The following is a 22,662-nucleotide window of genomic DNA, read 5'->3' on the forward strand; positions in this document are numbered from 1 at the left end:
GGGTTTGACAGTATGTCATTCCCTTAATATTGTAATCAACTACTTGCACAAGTTTATTATATGAAAGGTTGTTTGTAATTTTGTTGTTGTACAAAAGTTTGTTTTTGCATAAACTGGTAATTGGAGGGTAATTTTGCTTACCACCAATTTCATAATCACAAGTTGCACCGTTTACTCAATCGGCTTTCGTTCCAAGCCAGTTGATCTTAGATAATATCTTGATTGTGCAGGAGATGTTTCATGGGTTACAGACGAATCTGTCCTGCAAAGGGAAATTTATGGCGATTAAATCAGATATGAGTAAGGCATATGATAGTATGGAGTGGATTTTTGTTAGAGAATTACTACGAAGAATGGGGTTCGCGAAAAAATGGATCAGTGGATTATCTTTTGTGTTACTTTGATTGAGTATAAAGTTCTTTTGGATGGTCATCTAAATGGATTGATATTCCCAGAGAGGGGATTAAGTGAGGGGAATCCTTTATCTTCTTATTTCTTCATCTTATGTACGGAAGTGTTAATTGCAAATATTTGGAAAGCGGAGATGGATAAGCTGATTACATGGACTAAGGTAGCAAACAAATGTCCGCCAATTACGCATTTGTTGTTTGCGAATGATAGTCTGTTTTTCTGTAAGGTCGATAAGGAACAATGTAAGGTTAATTTTTATATCTTAAGAAAGTATGAGGCTGTTTCAGGACAGCAAATTAATTTTCCTAAATCTACTATTCAGTTTGGTCATACAGTTAATGCGGTCACAAGGACGGAGATGCAGGGTGTTCTTGGATAACAAATTTGGGCGGTATAGTTCATATCTAGGTTTACCTGAGAGTTTAGGTGGGTCTAAAACAAAAGTTTTTTCTTTTGTTCACGACAGGCTACAGGGTCGGACAAATGGTTGGTCGGAAAAAATTACTTTCAAAAGAGGGAAAAGAGGTTATGATTAAGTATGTTGCAACTGCTGTCCCAACATTTGTGATGTCCTGTTTTCGGCTACCGAAAACAATCACATCCAAACTTACTAGTGCAGTGACGAATTTTTGGTGGAGTACAAATGGCCAGATAGAGGGTATGCATTGGCTCGCGTGTGAGAAATTATGTTTTAGTAAACAGTTGGGCGATTTGGCTTTCCATAATGTCGATAATTTTACTTCGGCTTTGTTGGCAAAACAAATATGGCGGCTGATTGAGTCTCCAGACTTACTGTTCACCAGAGTTTTCAAAAATAGGTACTATAGAAATTTGAATCTAATGGAACAGATTCGGTCATACTCCCCCATCGTATGGACAGTAAAGTATTGTTTCAACTAGATCATTGGTAAACAAAAAGCTTATTAAAATAGTTGGTTGCGGGAAATCTATTTCAAAATTAACTCATATGAACTAATTTTTTGTTGAAAAAAATAAGCTATTTCTCGAAATTTCTCTTCTACGATTGATTAGTAGGCTTTGTAAGTACATCTTGCTTACGCATATTATTATGGTCGACCCCTAACCATTTGAACATCTTCCACATATATAAATTATATATTAGTAAAATGTCAATCCTTCGGACCCCTAATCAAGTAAAGTGATTTTATATTATATTTGGATGCAGGACTGAACGTGGAGTGTTTTCTAAATTTTGTATTGTTGTTAAAACTTATTATAAATGTAACTAGGGAATTATATAGAATATATATACCATGCATATAATTTTACTTAGTCAAAGTATCTACTATATATATTAACAATGTTTGTATCGTATATCGTTGGGTTTGACAGTATGTCATTCCCTTAATATTGTAATAAACTACTTGCACAAGTTTATTATATGATAGGTTGTTTGTAATTATGTTGTTGTACGAAAGTTTGTTTTTGCATAAACTGGTAATTGGAGGGTAATTTCGCTTACCACCAATTTCATAATCACAAGTTGCACCACTTATTCATAGAATAGGATCGTCTTCCTCGCTGCCAATTTTTCTCAATGTTATATAAGACCCCTCTTCTTTCTGCTGTAAATCTAAGTACGAGAAATCGTGAACGATTTTATAAGAGACTTAAATCCTCGTTCCATAGCTCGTCACTCTTAACAGTTAGCTCTTCTTCCTTAATTATGTCTTTCATATTTTACATGACAAGAACTACGATGATAATTATAATCATATTTTTGTAAAATTTATCTATTATGCAACGCATTATGTTTTATATGATATAATTGATTTCCATTTTCTCTTTAGTTTGTAATTGTATGGTATGATTGTATTTCATATCTAACAAAACTTTGATGCGTTTAACAAAAAAAAAAAAAAAAAAACTTTGATGCAGGAAGAAAAAAAAAAGGTCGTAACTTATCGAAGATGGGATCTCCAGTACCAGTACCTTGCATTTATAGAGTGCCAAAGGCAATTCGTAAAGCGAATCCCCGAGCCTATACAACTCAGATTGTCCTCATCGGCCCGCTTCATCGTTCTTCCAAATTGATGCCGGTATCTTCTAAGGACGACGTAGACGATGCTGGCACGAGTACGGAAATAAAGTACGTTGTAAAATACATAAAATTATGCATACGCAGACAAAAATATATACAAACATCACGAAAGTGTATCAATTATATTCTAGGATTTAATGCGCAGTACACCAAAAAGTAATTTTTTTTAATTTAATATTAAAATTATATTCAAAAAAAAATAAACTTCTTTACATTTTAAAATCAAAGCCTTTCTTAAAATATTTTTCGAAATAATATGCTATAATCTTAATAGAACCTTGCAGCAAATCATGTCTGAATGATGTCATCTCTCCATTTCTGATAGTGCTTAGCCGCTTGCGATTTTTTTTGTCGATTAGTTTAACAAGTTTCTCCACCGTAGAAGATTGGTTTCTATGACGCCTATCATTCCTCCTTATGTAATAATTTAGATTTTATAGATTTTTTATTTTGATATTAAAATTATAAGATTTAAATGTTTCTTGTTTTTAAAATTTAACCCGCAGTAAATATGTAGTTAAGTAATTTAAACTGCTGTATACCACAAGATAATTTTTCATTTTTATATTTAAGAATTTAATCTTTATATTTTAATATTTCATATTAAAAGTATATGATTTCAAGTTATTATTTTTAAATTTTGCCTATGATACATGTGTAATTTAGTAATTTGAACTGGTGGTACATTGCAAAAAAAAATTTAAATTTTTACATATAATGATTTAGTTTCTTATAGTTTTTAATTTAATATTAATAAAACTGTATGAATTAGATTTTAGTTTTTTCAATATTTAATTTGTGATACGTGTGTAATTTAGTATATAATTGTATATTTAGAGATATAAAAGATTAAAAGTTATATTCAAGTCATCATACATAGAAATTATGTCAATATCGATCATGACCCGTTCGGCCAAGTTTTGTTTTCAATTTTACAGTATAAATTATTGTTTAGGATATATATATATATATATATATATATGTAATTATAATTAATATAATTTTGATATGATGCTAACTAATATAATTTGTGAAAGACAGAGAGAAAGAGTAATATTTTATTTTGGTAAAGGAATATGTAATTTTTATAATTGGTTGATATATTTAGTTTCCATTTTTGCCATATATTACTTATTGTTTTCTGTGCAATATTTTAGGGGTTAAGTTTGTAAATTTTCAATTAGTATAAGTAGAACACAAAATCTATTTCAAAAATATTAATATAGATATATATTATATTTAAAAGCGTTCAAACTACTTAAAATTGATAGCACTTTCGTGATTATATATTCCTTATCTTGGCTTTTTTTAGCCAAACAAATACGGCATTCATTATAAAGTATCACATGCTATTAAAGTATTTAATTTTCCTTCCCAAAATCCTAGCATTCTGGATTTTTTCTAATTTTTTAAAAAGTATTAGGATTTAATCCAGGGATAATTATTTAGAGAAATTGTTAGAAAATACCCTTAGATACCCTCAAAAATACCTAATTTTTTGGCCATTTTCATATTTTTTCAGTTTTACACAATTACAATGTTTTAAATTAACTTTAAGATTTTTTTTCCAGGTTTGGGTTCTCTATTTTACATTTAGGGTATTTTTAGGAGGTAGAATTTAGTATTTAGAGTTTAGGGTTTAAAATTTAATTTTTTTGTATATAGAATAAAGTTACTTTTGAAAATGGACAACAAGATAAAGTATTTTTGCAAAAATATTGAAAAATAATATTTTTGCAAATGCCCCACTTTTTACATCATCCTAATTGAATCAAATTAAATCCATGGTGTTAACAAAATAATAAAATAATGATACAACATTAGTTAATGATACTGAATATATATTAGTATCAATTCAAATCCGGCATGCTATATAACCCGGTCCAAGATAATTTAAACATTTAATAAATTTAAATCAAATGTTCATAATGTTTTTAATTTTAATAAAGTTTAAATATATCAATAACATTATTTAAAACATTTTAAAAGTTTAAAATATACTATTCTTGTATAATTAAAGGGTTTGACTAAAGAACTGAAATAAATCAATACAAGATTTTTAATGTTGGATGCTTCATAATTAAGCTTTATGCTCACTCGGTTGCAAATTCAATTTGGTCTTATTTTTAACTATCAATCATTGTTTAATATTTTTAGCCAATGTGAGATTTTAAACACATATCTTTTACTTCATTAATTGAGTAATATATGTATGTATAGCTAAAGAATCCATATATAGATGATTTTTAAGAATTTTTAAAAAGGAAAGTTCTCAAAAATATCATGCTCTTAATTAAGTTTTCTTTCTTATAATACCACTATGTAAAAAAAATATCACTTAAGTTTTGATTTTGCAAAAGTACCACAATAATAAAATTATACTTTCAAACATCATAACTAAACTCTTTTGAGCTAATCGTTTACTTTTGTTGATAAAAACAAAAAAAAACATCAGAACTAAACTTTTAATCTTAAACAGTAAACCTTATTTCCTATACCCTGAATAGTAAATGTACTAGTTTGCAAAGAAATCCATATATACATATTTAACTCAACCCCCAAAATTTTTAATTCTAAACCCGTATAATTCAAAACTTGGTGATATTTTTGGAACACTAAACTAACAGTAATATTTTTGGCATAAAACTTGAAAGTATGGTGTTTAATTTGAGGATTTTTTTTTAATGGAGATTTAAAAGATATTAATATGTTGAATATTTGAAAATACGATGAGGTTCAGAGGACCAAATTGACATCAATGAAATTACACGTGCGAGTGGCAATATATACTGTATAAATCTGATCTTAAACTTTCGCATGAAATGAGAAAACAAGAAAAAGAAAAAAACCATTGAAAATCTGGTCGGGTAAAGAATCTCGATCTAAAAAAATAAGGCAAACGAATTTTGAGAACACGGATCTATAAAAATTTATTAATAATAATTGGTCACTTGTAATTCAAAATTACTCGTTTGTTGTTAACTTTTTTGAAAAAAAAATCCACTTCTTTTTCGACAACAGTTGTATGCCAAAGGTTTTAGATGAAACGAGGATCTTGCACACCTCCTCCCTTAAGTTTTGGTTTAGATATATTGGAACTGTCACTTTCATAATGCAATGATTAATATGTGGCCATTTCTGTTTGTTAGGCATTTAAAAAAAAAAAAGGAAAAAAATTTAAGCCAATGGAGTTGGTAAAGATGGCGTACTTGGACGCTTTCTCCAAAAGACTCAATACAGAAACTATTGAGGAAATGAAGCGAACCATATATGTGGAAGAAGAACGTATTAAGGAAAGCTATAAGGAGAAGGATACAATCGTCAACATGACATCTGAATTTTTCGTGGACCTTATCCATCAGGATTCAATATTCATCATGGAGTTCATTATGGAACTTCATGATGGTCGTGGAAGTTCAAATAGTCCGATCGTGAAGCACCATATCGACAGTTCAAAAGTGATAGCAGATCTCATGTTGCTGGAAAATCAACTTCCCTATTTCATTTTGGATAAATTGTTCAGTCCCCATTTGACGGAATTGGGTATAAATGAGAATAAGACGCTCGAGGGACTCATCCTGGAATTATTTTCCCTGCAAACGAAGATAAAAAAAAATACAAAGTTCAATCATTTCACAGACATGTTCCGATGTGTTTATGAGGAATCACTTGACAAAACTCCAAGTCTGACCGCCGTAAGTGGGTCACCTATCGCCGAGATGCAGAACGCGGGTAACCTATCCCGCGTAGGAGTAAAATTCAAGGTAAACTTTTGCATCCTCTATTTTCAAGTTCACATTTCTTAGTTGGAATTTTAGGTTTTTTTCTTTCTTTTGATAAAGGCTTTCGTTTGTTAGTGTTTGGAGTTTGAAATCGTAGTTGTTTGTGGTGGCTTTTATCTATGATACATATTCCGCTTTGGGTTAAGACTTAAGAGTAGCCTAATTTTTATAAACAGAACTCTAAGTGCGTGCGTTTATTATGTTTGAACCTTTGAGTTTATTCTAACCCCTTTCTTGTTTTAAGGCGTACAATCTCTCGAATTTCTCTCAACAGCCGTTGGACTTGTTATCGCTTCCGATCTCCATCAGAAAGGACGCTGACAATAATAATTATTCGCTGCATGTGGCGTTTAAGAAAAGTTGCTTACAGATGTCACCTTTCCATGCAAGTGAAGCTTCAGAAAGGATTCTGAGAAATGTCATTGCGTATGAGCAATGCAATGTTACGTTAAAACCCTTTACTTCTAACTACATACATTTCATAAATTTTCTGATTACTTCGGATACAGACGTCGAGGTACTCACTGAAGAAGGTAAAAAATACATGAATACATATTTCTCTTGAATTGATATGAATAAAAACAAACATGAGTTGACCCAAAATAAAATTAAAAAAAAAAACAATAACAAATTAAACATGTGATGCTGGAACACAGGGGTGCTAACAAATGGTGTGGGTCGGCCGAGCTTGGTGGTAGAGATGGTGAATAAGTTAAAGGTTGGTCTGAATGAAGCGGCCCCCTCCCAATATCATGACATAGCCACGAATCTCAGAGCTTGCTATAAATCTCGACGAAAAAGGTGTTGGGCCACTCTCAGGAAAGTCTATTTTAAAGACTTGTGGACTGGAACAGCTACGCTTGCCGCCGTACTTCTCTTGTTTTTGACTCTGGTTGGGACGGTGGCTTCCGTCATCCAAGCTTACAAATGCAAATAACTAGATATGATTTTATCCTATAAAACTTGTTTCCAAGTTTCTTTTGCATTTGTTATCGGCTTTCATCATATTTGATTACTATTTATCTGTTTTCTTTAATTTTGAATATTTGATACCGTCTTGAATTTAGTTTGTTTTCTTTTGTTCCTAGGTGTTGATTTAACCTCCCCTACACGTTGCTTGGGGTGTTGTAAAAGTTTTTGTTTTGAATAATACTTAAAAGAGCTATTAAGATCCGATTAATCGGAAAAGATGAAAGCCACGGAGGAGAGAAAAAGGTGAGAAAAAGGTGAGAAACACCGTTTTGATTAATCTGATAAAAGTTTGTTACAAGTTGTTAATCTGATCCTAATCCACTCTTAGCTTATATACTTGATTAAGATATAAACTGACATAACCGGATTTAACCAGTCCACATAACCAAAGTAAACCATGATATCTAATACACCCCTACTCAAATCTTTATCTCCAAAGAGGGTGGAAGATAAAGATTTGATAAAGACATTTTCTGAAGTAAACCATGGAAGGGACCAGGATGTAGAGGTTTAGTAAGAATGTCAGCATGTTGTTTTTCGGTAGGGACATGAAGAGTCTTCAGATTACCAGCTTTGATCTGATCATGTACGGTATGGCAGTCAATCTCTATATGTTTTGTACGTTCGTGAAACACAGGGTTCATGGCAATATGCATAGCAAACTTGTTATCGCAAAAGAGCTTAGCCGGACAAGTGACCTTGATATGTAAGTCCTTCAGAAGCTGTTGCAACCAAATAATCTCACAAGTAGCTTGTGCCATGCTCCTATATTCAGATTCAGTGCTGTTGCGGCTAGTTACGGCATGTTTCTTAGACTTCCAACAAATCAGTGATGTGCCTAAGTAAACACAATAACCTGTAATCGATCGTCTTGTCTCCTTGCAAGTAGCCCAATCTGCATCCGAGAAAGCATTCAAGCATAGTTCAGATGAAGCAGAGTACATGAGACCCTGACCTGGATTTTGCTTGAGTTAACGAAGAACTTTATGTGCTGCTTGAAGATGAATGTCTGTCGGAGCTGATATAAACTGACTGAGCTGATGAACAGCGAAGGTGATATCTGGTCGAGTAATGGTCAGATATAACTGTCGACCAGTAAGCTCTCGGTAATAAGGTTCCCATACCCTTAGTAAGACGAAGATTAGGATCCATAGGTATAGAACTCGGTTTACAACCAAGTAGTCATGCGTCTTCAAGAAGATTCTGAGCACATTTGCATTGACAAACAGAGATTCCTTGTGATGATCTCGAAATCTCCAAGCCAAGAAAGGAACGGGCAGGACCAAGATCTTTAATCTTATAAGCAGCCTTCAACGATTCCTTTAATGTCTTCACAGCAGCATCGTCATTGCTGGCAATCATAATGTCATCGACATATACAAGTACATCCACAAGAGAAAAGTCGCCAGATGATGTCACAGAGATTTTAACGAACAGAGTGTTATCAGCCGGTGATTGAACATAGTTGGCACCCAGTAAAACCGACGATAGACATTTATACCACTGACGTGACGCCTGCTTCAATCCATATAGTGATTTGAGTAAACGACACACATGATTAGGAGGAAGGACAGTACCAGGTGGAGGCGTATATCCCTGAGGTAAGCTCATATATATCTCCTCTTCTAAATCTCCATGGAGGAAAGCATTAGAGACATCCATCTGTGTAAGACTCCATCCTCATGCAGCAGCAAGACCTAATAACAACTTAACACTTGTAAGCTTAGCAACAAGAGAGAAGGTCTCCAGATAATCAATTCCTTCATGTTGTGTAAACCCCTGTGCCACGAGTCTTGCTTTATAACGCTCTACAGAGCCATCAGAGTTATATTTTATTGTAAACACCCACTTGCAGTCGATCACATGCTTATCTGCAGGTCATGTCTCAACAACAAAAGTCTTGTTAAGCTCAAGAGCATGTAACTCCTCATTTGTTGCATTAGTCCACTTTACTGATTTCATAGCTTGATGGAAAGTTTTCGGTTCAGTTTCGAGACTATAAGAGAAGATATAAGACTGAAAAAGAGGAGTATATCGATCAAGGGTGCAAAAAGAGGAAAGGGGATAAGGTGTTATCTGTTTAGGTGATGAGGAAAGGTGAGATGGAGGAAGAGGATCTGTATGTGGTAAGGAGGATATAAAAGTAATAAGAGAAAAATGATACTCGGATAGATAGCTAGGTGCTTTCAAATTACGTTTAGGCCTAGCAATGGGAACAGTAGAAAGATCTGTATCAGTTGTCTCTGTACTAGCTCTAATGTTACTATCGTGATGTATTAATGATGGTATTGATGTAGATGGATCAGTAGGTATTAATGAGTCCTCATCAATAATAGGCATTGCTTCAACATAATGCAAAGGAATGGGTAAAGGCAAAATCGTATTAGGAAACATATCTATCATAGAATAAAGATTATCATTAGTTTTGAATGGAAAAATATTTTCATGAAACACGACATCCCTAGAAATGGTGATAGAATGAGTTACTAGGTCCAATACTTTGTACCCTTTATAGCCTAATGGATATCCTAAAAAAACACATGGTGTGGCTCTAGGAGAAAACTTATTACGAGTATGACTAGGAGTCGAAACATAACACAAACAACCAAAACTTTTGAACAAAGTATAATCAGGTAATTTGGCATGTAAAAGTTCATATGGTGAACAATTATGTAATAAAGGAGATGGTAATCGATTAATCAAGAAAGCTGCTGCTAAAATGCAATCACTCCAATACTGTAAGGGAACATTAGATTGAAAGAGCAAGGATCTAGCAACATTGAGTAAGTGTTGATGTTTTATTTCCACTACAGAGTTTTGTTGTGGTGTATACGCACAAGAAAAATAATGCATCATGCCTTGTTCTTTAACAATCTCAGTAAAAGCCAATTCAGGTGCATTGTCAGATCGGATTGCCTTAACAGTAGTATTATATTGTGTGGAAACAAACTTAAGAAAAGCTGGAAAAATAGTATGAACATCTTTTTTTATTACGCATCATATAAACCCAAGTATTTCTAGTACAATCATCAACTAAAGTGAGAAAATAACGAAATCCTTCAACAAACTCAATACTAAACGGACCCCAGACATCCATATGAACTAAATCAAAAGGTTTATCTGCTAAATTCCCATGAGAAACATAAGCCAATCTTCGTTGCTTAGCTAAAGGACATATAGAACAATGCGAAATATCTGGTGAAAAATTCTTTAAAGAAGGAATGATACTAACAAGTTTTTGTAAAGCTAAATGTGATGGATGACCTAGTCTTTGATGCCAAAGTAAACCATCAGCAACCACTGAACCAGAGAAAGAACATGCTGCAGAAGTCAATGTGGAGAGGGATGTATTCTCAGTAGCCAGAATATAGAGATCTTGAAAGACTTTACCCCTCCCAATCATCAAGCCCTGAGAAAGTTCTTGAATCAAACAACAAGTTTCAAAGAAATGAGCAGAACATTTTAAAGTTTTGACAAGTCTACTTAAACTAATCAAATTAAATTTAAAATCTGGGACATGTAAGACATCAGAAAGAATCAATCGTGGACTAATGTGTACGGTGCCTATATGAGTAATAGAGACTATATCATTATTAGGCAAAGTAACAGTGATATCCGACACGGGTTTTAAAGCTGTAAACATTGCTAAGTTGGAACACACATGACTCGAAGCACCACTATCAATAATCCAAGCATCATTGGGTAAGAGGTGTTGTAAAGAGGATAGAATATGGTTTTGAAAAGTAAGATTATTGTTTTGAAATTTAAGACTAGTAGAAGGAAAGGGTGAAGTAGTACCAGAGGTGGAATTCTTAGCCATCAAGCCATGTTCAGAAATAGTAGCCATAGCACTAGGAATACTAGAACCTGATGAAGTAGTCACAGGCTCTGGAACTTGAACTTGACTCTTGAATTGAGCCACCATCTGTTCAATTTGTTGTGGAGTGTAACCCTGTAGAATCTGATTAGTTCCACCATTCGATCCATTCGGTGCATACTCCATGTACGGTCCATAAGATGTATCCTCCATCGGAAACACGCCAGTATCAGAATAAACTTGAGCTACAGCATTAGCTTTCTGCATAGGATACGTATAAGGGACCATCTGCTGCATCAGTGGAGCCCTTGGTTGCGACTGCATCATTGGCATCCTTGGTTGAAATGGAGCAGGAGGTCTCACATTATACCCTGTAGCAGCAGTTTTGTATCCTGCTGGAAACTCATGAAGCTTATAACACTTATGTACGGGACGAGCAGTATTATAAGCCGCTATGTTTGTTGCCTCCCCATCAGTCATAGGAGCTACAGCCTGAAAAGCAACATTCTCTATACTAGTAGACGGTAAGACAACCTTCTGTCTCTCATCACTTGTAACCATATTAAATGCCTCCTCAATAGTAGGAATGGGCTTCAACATCAAGATATGACGCCTTGCTTGTTCATAACCTTCATTCAATCCCATAAGGAACTTAGTAACCCTACTTCTTTGTTGCAATTTCTCCCATTTTAGAGCTGCATCACATTCGCAACGTCCACAGGTTCAAACCGGAAGCTCAACATAATTCTTATGTTCTTCCCACAATGTCATCAAACAAGTATAGTAAGTTGAGACATCCATTGAACCTTCGACAATTTTACTCAATTTCTGTTCAATAGCAAAGATCCTAGGTGCATCATCCTGCTTAAACCTAGATAAAATATTCTTCCAAATTCCTTCTGCAGTAGGGATGAAAAGTAAACTTTGTCCTATCTTCTTATCAAAAGAGTTCATCAACCAAGTCGAAACTATATCGTTACACCTCGACCATACACCAAAATCACGATGTTCTTCAGGAGGTTTAGAGATATTACCATTAATGAAGCCTAGCTTATTTCTGACATTCAAAGCCATCCACATCGAACGACGCCAAGAAGGGAAATCAGAAGCACACGCAAGACGATCCGAAACAAGTACAAGACCAGCGTGATCCGCATTGTGCAGGTAATATGGATTCTCATATTGATCCGTAAGATGACAATCAGTAGCTAACGGAGCATTAGTACCAGAAGATCCCATCCTTGTGTCAAAAATTGAGAATTCGCCAAGAAAAGTGAAACGAAATCGAAATGAAGAACCAAATCCGTCTTCACAATAGGATAATCAAAGAAAAAGCGAAAGAAGAAACGCGAGAAACAAAATCCCAAAGAACAAATCGTACACAACGGCAAATAAAAGTTGTAGAAAACAAAAACAAGAACAGATCGAAAAACTCATCTCCGTCGTGAGATGCAGAAGACTATAAAACTCAATAGAGCTCTGATACTATATTAAGATCCGATTAATCGGAAAAGATGAAAGCGACGGAGGAGAGAAAGGTGAGAAACACCGTTTTGATTAATCTGATAAAAGTTTGTTACAAGTTGTTAATCTGATCCTAATCCACTCTTAGCTTATATACTTGACTAAGATATAAACTGACATAAGTAAACCATGATATCTAATAAGAGCCTTGAAAAAACATCCTTCTTTCGTTGCTTCTCTGTTTTCTCACGAACTTTCATTAACATAGGAGGACCCTCAAGAAGAGCTTGGTTGTTCCGCATTTAGCTAAGCTTACGCTTTCATATAGAAGGCACGAAACGCAACGTTTTGAGTCTTTCCTTCTCCCTTCTCTCGCAGAGTAAAAGAGTAACAGAGAACGAAACCTCAGGTCCTCAGCCATGACCAATTGCTTCGCGCCACAACTTACCATTCCATCCTTCGCGCCACGCCGCGTCAGCCCTAGAATGTCGCACCAATCACCAAAACCAAGCGCGAGCACCACCACCACCAGCATCTTCACCTCCGCCACAAAGCTACTCTGGGGACCATCTCTTCCACCAGGTCTACTTGTCACCACCGCTCGAACAGCTTGGAACACCGTCTGGCAGCTCATGATGACCCAACTCGCTCCATCCGATTCATCCGGGTCATACACCCGACCCACTTCCAAATTTCGCCTCGACCCGACCCAATTCCCTTCCTTCGCTTCCTCGGAGCTCCATCTCTACGTTGGTCTTCCTTGCCCCTGGGCTCACCGAACCTTAATTGTCCGTGCTCTGAAGGGTTTAAACGATGCCGTTCCGGTCTCAATCGCATCGCCTGGTCAAGATGGATCGTGGGAATTCAAGGATAACAATATCCCAATCAAGGATAAGGATCAACTTATCCCGAGTTTGGATAAAGCAAACCGGCGCCGGAATCTTAAGGAAGTGTACAAATCGAGAAGTGGAGGTTACGACGGGAGATGTACGGTTCCGATGCTTTGGGATTCAAAGAAGAAAGATGTTGTTTGTAACGAAAGCTATGATATTATCGAGTTCTTCAATTCGGGTTTAAACGAATTGGCACGTAACGCTAATTTGGATCTTTCACCACCGGAGTTGAAAGAGAAGATCCAAGATTGGAATCAGATTGTTTACCCTAAAGTTAACAATGGCGTTTACAGGTATAACTGGAACACATTTTCACAAAGCTTATAGAAAGTTAACAATGGTGTTTACAAGTAACGAAACATATCGAGAAAGCTATAGAATTCGAGTCAACTGTTCCACATTTTGATGCGGTCTTTGCTCGTAGTTTGTGTTAAAGTTGATGGCTTTGTTGTGTGGTGATTTACTTGTATTGATGTTTTGAAACGTGTGGGTATGCACAGAGCCATTAAACTCATGATGGAGGCAGTGAATGAACTCTTTAGTATTAATAGCTATAAAAAGCTTATAAAAAAGTTAACAATGGAAACATCAGATGCTATAGAAATCAACTAGATTGTTCACATTTGATGCGGTTTTTGCTTGTAGCTTGTACTCTTGATGCTGCAATGTGTTTGGTACTAAAGTTGATGGCTTTGTTGTGTGGTGATTTGCTTGCATTGATGTTTTGGAAGGTGTGGATTTGCGCAGAGCCAAGAAGCATATGATGGAGCAGTGAATGAACTCTTTAGTACCTTGGATGAGATTGAAGATCACTTAAGTAGTAACAGATACTTGTGTGGAGAAAGGTTGACATTGGCTGATGTATGTCTATTCACAACTCTGATTCGTTTCGATCCTGTTTACAACATTCTATTCAAATGCACCAAGAAGAAGCTTGTTGAGTACCCTAATCTCTACGGCTATTTGCGCGACATTTACCAGGTTCCTTTTCTTACTGCCTTTTTTCTCTGATACCCAACTGCTTGCGATTGGAAGTGCATCTCAGTTTCTGCGTTTGTTGTTGTTGTTGAAACAGATTCCTGGTGTTGCGGCGACTTGTGACTTTCCCGCTATAATGGATGGATACTACAAAACACTGTTTCCGCTAAACGCAAGTGGAATTCAACCTGCCATTTCTTCATCTGGCGATCAAGATTCTCTCTTGAGACCTCATTGCAGAGACTCGGTGAGTAAAGCCATTGAAACACAGCTCGCGGTTTAGGTGGAGAAGACTGTACATAACTCAAATGATAGGATGCTGTTCAACTTATTATATAATGTAACAATCACTGATACGTACATATATCGAAATGTCTTTCACAAGTACTCTCATAGGAGCTCTTCTTTCAAAAGTCTTGAGATGACTTTCAAGACTTCACTTCGATACTATGATGTATATAGAGATGTTTTATATAAGTCACAAACAAAAGCATTAGCCGTTAAAACCCAAGTTAAGATATACACATGAGTTTAATACTTTGATATCACAAAAGTCGATTCAGTTTCTTAAGGATAATAGTGGCATCCTTTCATAGCTACCTATTTAATGGACCGACCGACTTTGCTTATATGCCTTGTCGGATTTCTGACAAAAGGAGTTATTCTCGATTGAAATTTTTTTGCCAATTCGTTGCCAAAAAAAAAAAAAAAAAAAAGAAAAAAAGAGAGATTGCGCCACCATCATCAACAAAAACTACCAAGGTAAAGCTCTCTTCTTCACATTCTTGCCTTCTGCACCATCAACAAATACTACCAAGGTAAAGCTCTCATGCTCTCTTCTTCACATTCTTCCCTTTGCACCATCAACAAATTGCGAGTTAGTTGCAAGAATAGTGAGTGAAGGGCTCATCACAAAACCCGAGATAAACATGTCTAGCTAATGATGATCACTCACTGCTTATCTGCTTAATGATCCTACAGAACTTGCTACCACATCGACAATGGAACGGAGTCGTGGGAAACACATCATCGTTAAATCGGACACCATAATCCTGCAGATTAAGTCCAAAAGTTCTAAGACAGAACCACAAAATACCAGGACTTGAACCCAATCTAATGAAAATTTCTAAAGTTGGAACAGATCTATTAAAAGTGGGTGGAGAAACTTCTACACACCCAAGTGAGTTCCTCCATAGCATCGATCTCTCTTGTTGTGAAGAATGCAAGCTGGAAAAAATACAGATTTATCTAATCAGTCTACTGTTTCCACATAACAGATGAGATTTCTATAAGCAAAGGATTATAAATGAAACCAGGCATTGTGTCATACATGATAGTAGTGTGAATCTGTAATCTCCACATGAACTGGGATCTCAATCAAATTTGCATCTAAGCATCTGCACATATAGACATAGTACAGTTAGAAGTAATGAATTGAGAGGGAACCAATTATAAGTTTCCCAAATGAGTTTCTAAGGCTAAGCTAGTCGTTTGAAACGTTACTCAATTTCAGAGCCCCTTCACCTGTGATTGATGAACCTGGAAATATTTCCATAATGCATAACGTCAAGACAAAGAGCTTTGTCATCCCCTGAAATGTCTTCAGAACCCCAGTATGCATCCAGTATTACTGGAGAAGTACGTCTCTCAGAGTTGCGTTGGAACAACTCTGTAATGGTCAATATCTCTCCAGCAAACTCACAGATAAATGCTCCTTTAGGCAGTTTTTCTAGAGTTCTGAGTCCCCAGCCTCTCCCATTGGGCGTGAAAAAAACCTGATTAAGAAAAATGAAAGGAACATAAACACAATTCAGGCATCAGAGACTCTCAACCGGTTTAGTCCAAGTTACAATGATCATAATCGGTTTCAATTCTATCAGAACTGAGATGGGTTTAGATTATCAAAAACTGGACCACTTGGCCCCAAAAAAAAAGCTTGGTAAGGTGAATATGTTAGTTTACCTGCAGCTTGTTGTGAATCCCCTGTTGGACAACTCGGTTGCCACATTTCCTCATGCAGCCACACTTGTTCCAACATTCTTTAATGACCTTTCTCTTTAGATGCCCCTTGCACGGTTCCAGAGTTACTTCTTTATGGGCTTTCTCGAAAGGACATTCTTTGCAATACTGCACAATTTGTTTCTGCGGATCACGAGCCTCAGAGATACACTGTTCCAGAAAATCGTTATGTAGGAGGCCATCTACTGTGTATGCAAAGCCATTAAATGCAGTTGCACAACTGCATGCCATTGACGGAGCCAAGCAATCTCCACAGCAAGAGGAGCAGCATTGGTCATCCCTAATATTCCCAAGAGAAAACTTCACTGCAGCATCTTGATACACAAGACTGTGGGCTATGTAACGAAAAACTGGAGGAACCTTGTCGTTGACCTCATTCACCCAAGGAATCTCAATTGTTTCTTTCCCTAGAGTGATGTCCCCGATGCTGCTTATCAATCTCCACTCATCCGCAGAAAGTTGGCATTCAGGAACAACTACCAAACCCATGGAATCATCAACTGAACCGTTTTCAACAACTCCCATATGATCATTACTGCCCTGAGAAGTAAAAGCCATACTTGCTGCAGATTTCTTCAATGCATCAATGTTCGTTGTGACAAATGGCAAGGGTTTTGGCATCTGGTTCGATGAATCTTTCCCCTTTGTTGCCAGGTCCAGGTAGCAGCTACAGATGTCGTTCATAAAACCAATCACAGAAAAGTTGGGGTCCAGTATTTTGTATGATCGGAGACATTTTTCCTCCATTGCTCTTCGTAGTTCCTCCATAGAAGGTACATGTTGATTTGTTCCTCCAGTTGCAGGAGCAAAACTAAGATTAAGCTTCACCTCGCCCAAAGCAGAAGAAGCTAATTCAAGTGCTGAAGGATCTTCTACGGTTGAAGCTAGCTTCTGCTCACTCAATCTCCCAGCAGTTATTACTGTTTCATTGGTAATACCATCAACAGTACTTACTGTTTCACCAGCCATGTCTTCCACATGTCCATTTGTTTTCTCCATCTCCAGCATGAGAACTGGAGAGTCCCTTCTCTCTACTGAATCTACAGAAACAAAACACATCAGTTTTAAAGAAAGTAGCTTCAAGTCTCCAACACATCATACCAACAAAATGAGCAATGCAAAGACGATTTTGTAACTCCTATTTACAAAAAAAAAGTACCTGAATGAAAAGAACTGGAAGGCATATCTGTAATGAGCTCATCTTTGGGGACAATGAGCTCACCAGCATCAGGATGAGTTTCAGTTGGTACAGGATGAAATGGCAATAAGATCAGACCACTCTCTTCACCATAAGCTGGAGTTTCTTCAAAATTCGGACTGCCCAAGCTAGGACTTGTCAAACCAGAGCCTCCTTCACCTCTGCGTCGAAGCCTCTTTAAAGGGCGATCAGACTCAGCCAACGCTTCATCATCTTCCTCGATAGACTGATATTACACAATAGAAACTGAATGAATGCAATAACATGAAGAAACATTACTCTAACACAGCAAATATATTCAGTTTACATACTTCATGGAACTTCTTCTTTCCTCTGCCAACTTCTGAGGACTGAAAAATTGGATCAACAACAACACTGAGTATGGATGACAAAGCAATTCAAACAACACAATACTTGAACTACAAATCAAAGACTGTGAGGAAAGAACATACACAGCCTTCTTCATCTTCTTTAGCTTCGTCAGCCTTCTTTCCCTTGCTTTCTTGAATAGCCTTCATATGTTAGACCAACATGTAAGGTCAAGGTAAATAACAAAGACAATGACATCAGTAGACTAAAGAGACAACAAAAGGTACCTGAGCTTCTTGGCTATCGAAGATAGCATCAGCAAGAACCCTGTAATTGTCTTCAGCAATTAACTCCCAGTTTTTATCATAAAGGGCGAGAAGGCTCTTCAAGACCGGCTTAACTTGTGCATCCTTTATCCCAAGAGCCCTCATAGCCACAAATGCTTTTTTGATATGCGCATTAGGTGCCATCGTTTCTGCAACAAATGCAAATGAAACAAGATATGTAAAGCCGTTCAATATAACAAACGAAACCCAGGATTTACAAGGAAATAAAAATGTAACCAAATAAACCCCCAAAACACATGAGCAAATGAAGAACACTGAAGCCAAAACAGAACTAAGCAAATCAACAACATTACAAACCAAGAAACCAGAATATCTACCTAGCAGTAAAATACAAACCCACTAGTACCAGAGAACACCCAGAAATTGAACATCTTTAGCAAAGTTGAAACCTTTCCTCTTGAGGAAACACTATAGCACTAAAACGCACAAAGAAACCCTGATAAAACGTCGTTTTCACTTCCAGAGAACTAGTAGCGTTCTCCGATTACGATGAGACTCAAAAAGAAGGAAACTTTCGCCGGAAAATTAGACGAACTTACTAAGCAGAGGGACGAAATGACGTGACGAGCGTTAGGGTTTTAAAGTAAGCTCGGTTCAGCGAAAGGAGTCGAGGATTTTTGAGTACTTACTTAGGAGAGAGAGAATCGTGGCCGTGGGAAAGCGAAATTGAACGGCGTAGAGACAATGTCGGCGTCGACGGTAGAGTATTACGTCGGCGCGTGAGTACACGCGATGACAGTGCCAGGTGAAATTTTCGATTCTTTCTTTAGTTTCTTTAGTTCGTTTTGTGTTCCAGCTGTGACTTTTCTTTTGACCACCGATGAAGATTTTTCTTTGTTCTTCTCTGCTTAATGGGCCGGGCTTTACTGGGTCGGGTCAACCCTGCCTGGACAAATAGTACCGTTAGACGACGATTCGAGTTTTATGGAAAGGAAAACAAAAACTCAAGTAGAAAAACTAGACGTCTTATTGTGTGAGTGAATTCCTTGAGAAAAGTAGAATTTAGTTAAGAAAATGTTCATTTTGTAAATTTTAAACAAGTCATTTTTATTACAAAAAAAAAAATCCTCAATTTAGAAAACTAGAATATATCAATGTTTAAAAAATGGTATCATGCATCGTTATATCATGTAAAATATATAACAAAAAAATTAATGCATGATGATATCAGGGTATATTTTCACATAGACAGCTAGGAACAAAACATGAGGAGCACACCTTATGAGAATAAGATAACAAAAAACATTATTACACCTATTTACTCGTATCTGGTGTATTATAAAGATGTAGCACACCGAACTTACTTCATGTGTGATTTCAGAAGAGAACCAAAAGATTGAAAATCTTCTTACTATATATTTCGATTATTCGGTATTCAAATCCAATATACAGATATAGTTTTAATAAACATCATTTCTAATACTATTTTAATGGAATCCAACCATCTTTTTTAAGTATTAATCACTAATTTTGTAGAGATAATATATACTTCAAACACCCAAACGCCTAAAACTAAAAGGATCACACATCGAAGTTCTTATTTGCCATATCTCGAACTAAAACTGATAGACTGAATTTTTTTTACCGTATATCTTGATTATTCGCAATTTAAATCTAACATAGGTATAATTTTTGATAAATACCCTATGTAAATGGAATTCAACCCTGTTTTAAGAATTCTCTCACTAACATTGTAGAGATAATTAAAGATAATTAATTTGTATTTCAAACACCCAAATACCTAAAACTAAGAGCATCACATATCGAAGTTCCAATACACTTGCTACATTTTTCTTTCCTTTTGTAGCCTTTATTATGATTTGAAAGATCTAAAACATCTAAAATGTCGTAGAGTTGTTGGGGAGATTACGCTGTCCGATCCTGACCATAATTCCGTAGCAATGGTTCGACCCTCACTCACCAACTCAAAAGATATCATATAGGATCACATAATCCAAAATTCTGCACACAAAAAAAAAAAAACAATTATGCTTATCAATTTACAACGAAACACTTTGACTTTGATTTTCTTTGTAATTTACAAAAAAAAAAAAAAACACAACTCTATGATTAGCTCCGATGATCACTTCACAATGTGAAAACCAGGGAAATTCAAAACGAACGTGTTTTGTTGTAGAATAAAATAAAATCAAAACAATCATTGAACTCTTACACAAGGTCTAAAGATTTATATTCTTCTTCTCGTTTCATCCTATAATTTATATCAAAATATATCTTCATTAGTGCCTTGAACAAAAAACAATTGATCATTGAACAATCCACAAAAAAAAATGTTTTTTTGCTTCATATGATACTTAATGTTTTGTGACAATAGAGTCACAAATTTAATGTCATTAAAGGTTATTGACTAAAATTTCAAAAAAAAAAAAAGGGTAACAGTAATCATTTTTTTTTTGAAACTGTATTACATAATCTGTCCCAAAACAAATCAATAAGTACTACTACTATTAAAGAAAACAAAAAACACTTGTCGTCTGAAAGTTTCTTTCTTTTATCTTAACCTTGAAGCAAGATTCCGGAGAAAAGTATATACTCCTTTAATTTTCCATGGTTTCACACGACAAAACCAGCTCTCATCTCCTTCATTCCCATTACATATTTTTGTCTTTAAACCCTCAAAACGACAAAAATAAAACAAAAACGGCAAAACTTTTTATAATTTCCAGACACATAATATAAACACAAACTTTATGCAGAAACTACTAATCAAGAAACATAAAATTTTGAAACCTCTCTCTGTTTCTGTCTCTCTCAGTTATGAAACTAATAATACATCAAGTCTTCATCTTTTGGTTCTTCTTACCATTCTCTGCAATCTCCGGTGATCATGGTGATTATAAAAATCTCATCTTTAAAGGTTGTGCAAACCAGAGGTACCCAGACCCAACTGGTGTTTTCTCTCAGAATCTCAAAAACTTGTTCGCTTCTTTGGTTTCTCAGTCAGCACAGAGCTCTTTCGCGTCCACAACCTCCGGAACTGATAACGCCACCGCCGTGATCGGTGTTTTTCAGTGCCGCGGCGATCTCCACGCTCCTCAGTGCTCAGATTGCGTATCTAAAATCCCTAAACTCGTCTCTAAACTCTGCGGAGGCGGCGGAGACGACGGTAATGTGGTGGTGGCGGCTCGTGTTCAGCTCGCCGGGTGTTATATCCGGTACGAAATCTCGGGGTTCCCACAGACTTCCGGTACTGAGATGTTGTTCCGTCTCTGCGGGAAAAAACAGAGCGGTGATCCTGGGTTCTCCGGGAAGAGAGATACAGCTTTTGATATGGCGGAGAACGGTGTGAAAACAGGTGGAGTCAGTGGTACCGGTGGCGGCGGCGGAGGAGGAGGGTTTTACGCGGGGCAGTATGAGTCGGTGTACGTGTTGGGACAGTGTGAGGGTAGTTTGGGAAATTCAGATTGTGGTGAATGTGTGAAAGATGGGTTTGAGAAAGCAAAGAGTGAGTGTGGTGAGTCCAACTCTGGACAAGTTTATCTTCACAAGTGCTTCGTTAGCTATAGTTACTACTCTCAGGGTCAGGGTGTTCCAAACATAGAACCACTCTCAGGTAAACAAAACTTACTAATCCAATCCTAGTTTTAGTTTTGTGCTTCTATTGTATTACTATTTAGTGAGTGTAGCATTATAGTATTTAAATCATAATAATTAGGTGATAGTTACACATACACATGAAACTCGTAGAAGAATGTTATCTTATAGCATGTAGTTTCATTGTCAAGTAGATTAGACAAAAGTTAATGGGGGCAGGACGAAAACATAAAACTAGTGGAAGATATTAAGACAAAACAAAGAAATATAAGGACAGTGGGGAAATATTTACTTTATAGAAAAGAAGAGATATTATCAAATTTTAGAATGTTGACACATCATTCTGGTTACATGTGATGTGAGTGAGGAAGACTTAAAAAATTTGTGTGTGAATTATAAGGGAATGGCCATTAATGGGTGATTGATTGTGTGTGGGTGTAGGTGGAGAGAAGAGACAACACACAGAAAGGACGATAGCTTTGGCGGTGGGAGGAGTTTTTGTTTTAGGGTTTGTCATTGTTTGTTTGTTGGTTTTGAGATCTGCCATGAAGAAGAAGAAGACTACTAAATATGATGCTTACTGATTTTTTTTTTTTTTTTTACTCATTAACCCCAATAAAAACAATCAACAAAATTTTTATAAGGTTAATTAGAAAAATGAATAGATAAGCTTTTCCAAACTGTATATTCAACTATTATATTGATTTAAGATTGTTTGCATTACAAAAAGTTACATGGAAATCAAGAAAATATCAATGCACATAACATTCATTTATATATATTTCTGGACAATTTTGGATTTTTTATCAATTAGTTAACCAAGCATTTTTTCAAAATCAATGTTTTTTAATTATA

The 22,662-nt window shown here is 35.9% G+C and overlaps 4 protein-coding genes across 6 annotated transcripts; 3 read left to right on the forward strand and 1 right to left on the reverse strand.

The window, feature by feature from the left end:
- Window positions 1–1,937: 1,937 nt before the first annotated feature.
- On the forward strand, window positions 1,938–7,443 carry LOC104760549 (UPF0481 protein At3g47200-like). The gene is made up of 5 exons (XM_087500069.1): window positions 1,938–2,077; window positions 2,311–2,521; window positions 5,623–6,237; window positions 6,500–6,788; window positions 6,912–7,443. The coding sequence occupies exons 3-5, from the start codon at window positions 5,659–5,661 to the stop codon at window positions 7,190–7,192; spliced, it is 1,149 nt and encodes a 382-aa protein (XP_087356195.1). The 5' UTR covers window positions 1,938–2,077; window positions 2,311–2,521; window positions 5,623–5,658; the 3' UTR covers window positions 7,193–7,443.
- A 5,243-nt stretch (window positions 7,444–12,686) lies between these two features.
- Window positions 12,687–14,885, forward strand: LOC147921513 (uncharacterized). Of its 2 annotated transcripts, none has more exons than XM_087500068.1 (3): window positions 12,687–13,694; window positions 14,133–14,382; window positions 14,477–14,885. In XM_087500068.1, the coding sequence occupies exons 1-3, from the start codon at window positions 12,928–12,930 to the stop codon at window positions 14,660–14,662; spliced, it is 1,203 nt and encodes a 400-aa protein (XP_087356194.1). In that variant the 5' UTR covers window positions 12,687–12,927; the 3' UTR covers window positions 14,663–14,885. The 2 variants fall into 2 exon arrangements, 1 of the variants encoding a protein (XP_087356194.1); XR_015589358.1 differs by having other exon boundaries at window positions 12,689–13,694; window positions 14,149–14,382.
- Window positions 14,847–19,068, reverse strand: LOC104725038 (putative inactive histone-lysine N-methyltransferase SUVR2). Of its 2 annotated transcripts, none has more exons than XM_087500067.1 (11): window positions 18,882–19,068; window positions 18,193–18,380; window positions 18,049–18,108; window positions 17,908–17,946; window positions 17,558–17,822; window positions 16,342–17,438; window positions 15,904–16,154; window positions 15,710–15,776; window positions 15,556–15,606; window positions 15,335–15,431; window positions 14,847–15,232 (listed from the first exon to the last, which is right to left on the reverse strand). In XM_087500067.1, the coding sequence occupies exons 2-11, from the start codon at window positions 18,373–18,375 to the stop codon at window positions 15,207–15,209; spliced, it is 2,136 nt and encodes a 711-aa protein (XP_087356193.1). In that variant the 5' UTR covers window positions 18,376–18,380; window positions 18,882–19,068; the 3' UTR covers window positions 14,847–15,206. The 2 variants fall into 2 exon arrangements, with proteins under 2 accessions (XP_087356193.1, XP_010441936.2); XM_010443634.3 differs by having other exon boundaries at window positions 14,847–15,227; window positions 18,882–19,054.
- Window positions 19,069–20,710: 1,642 nt separating this feature from the next.
- Window positions 20,711–22,487, forward strand: LOC104760550 (plasmodesmata-located protein 1). Its single transcript, XM_010483487.3, has 2 exons — window positions 20,711–21,826; window positions 22,249–22,487. Exons 1-2 carry the CDS (start codon window positions 21,031–21,033, stop codon window positions 22,389–22,391), a joined length of 939 nt encoding a protein of 312 aa, XP_010481789.1. The 5' UTR covers window positions 20,711–21,030; the 3' UTR covers window positions 22,392–22,487.
- The last annotated feature ends 175 nt before the right edge of the window (window positions 22,488–22,662 follow it).

This window comes from Camelina sativa, chromosome 18 (assembly GCF_030686135.1).
Source record: "Camelina sativa cultivar CO46 ecotype springtype chromosome 18, ASM3068613v1".
NCBI classification, from domain to species: domain Eukaryota; kingdom Viridiplantae; phylum Streptophyta; class Magnoliopsida; order Brassicales; family Brassicaceae; genus Camelina; species Camelina sativa.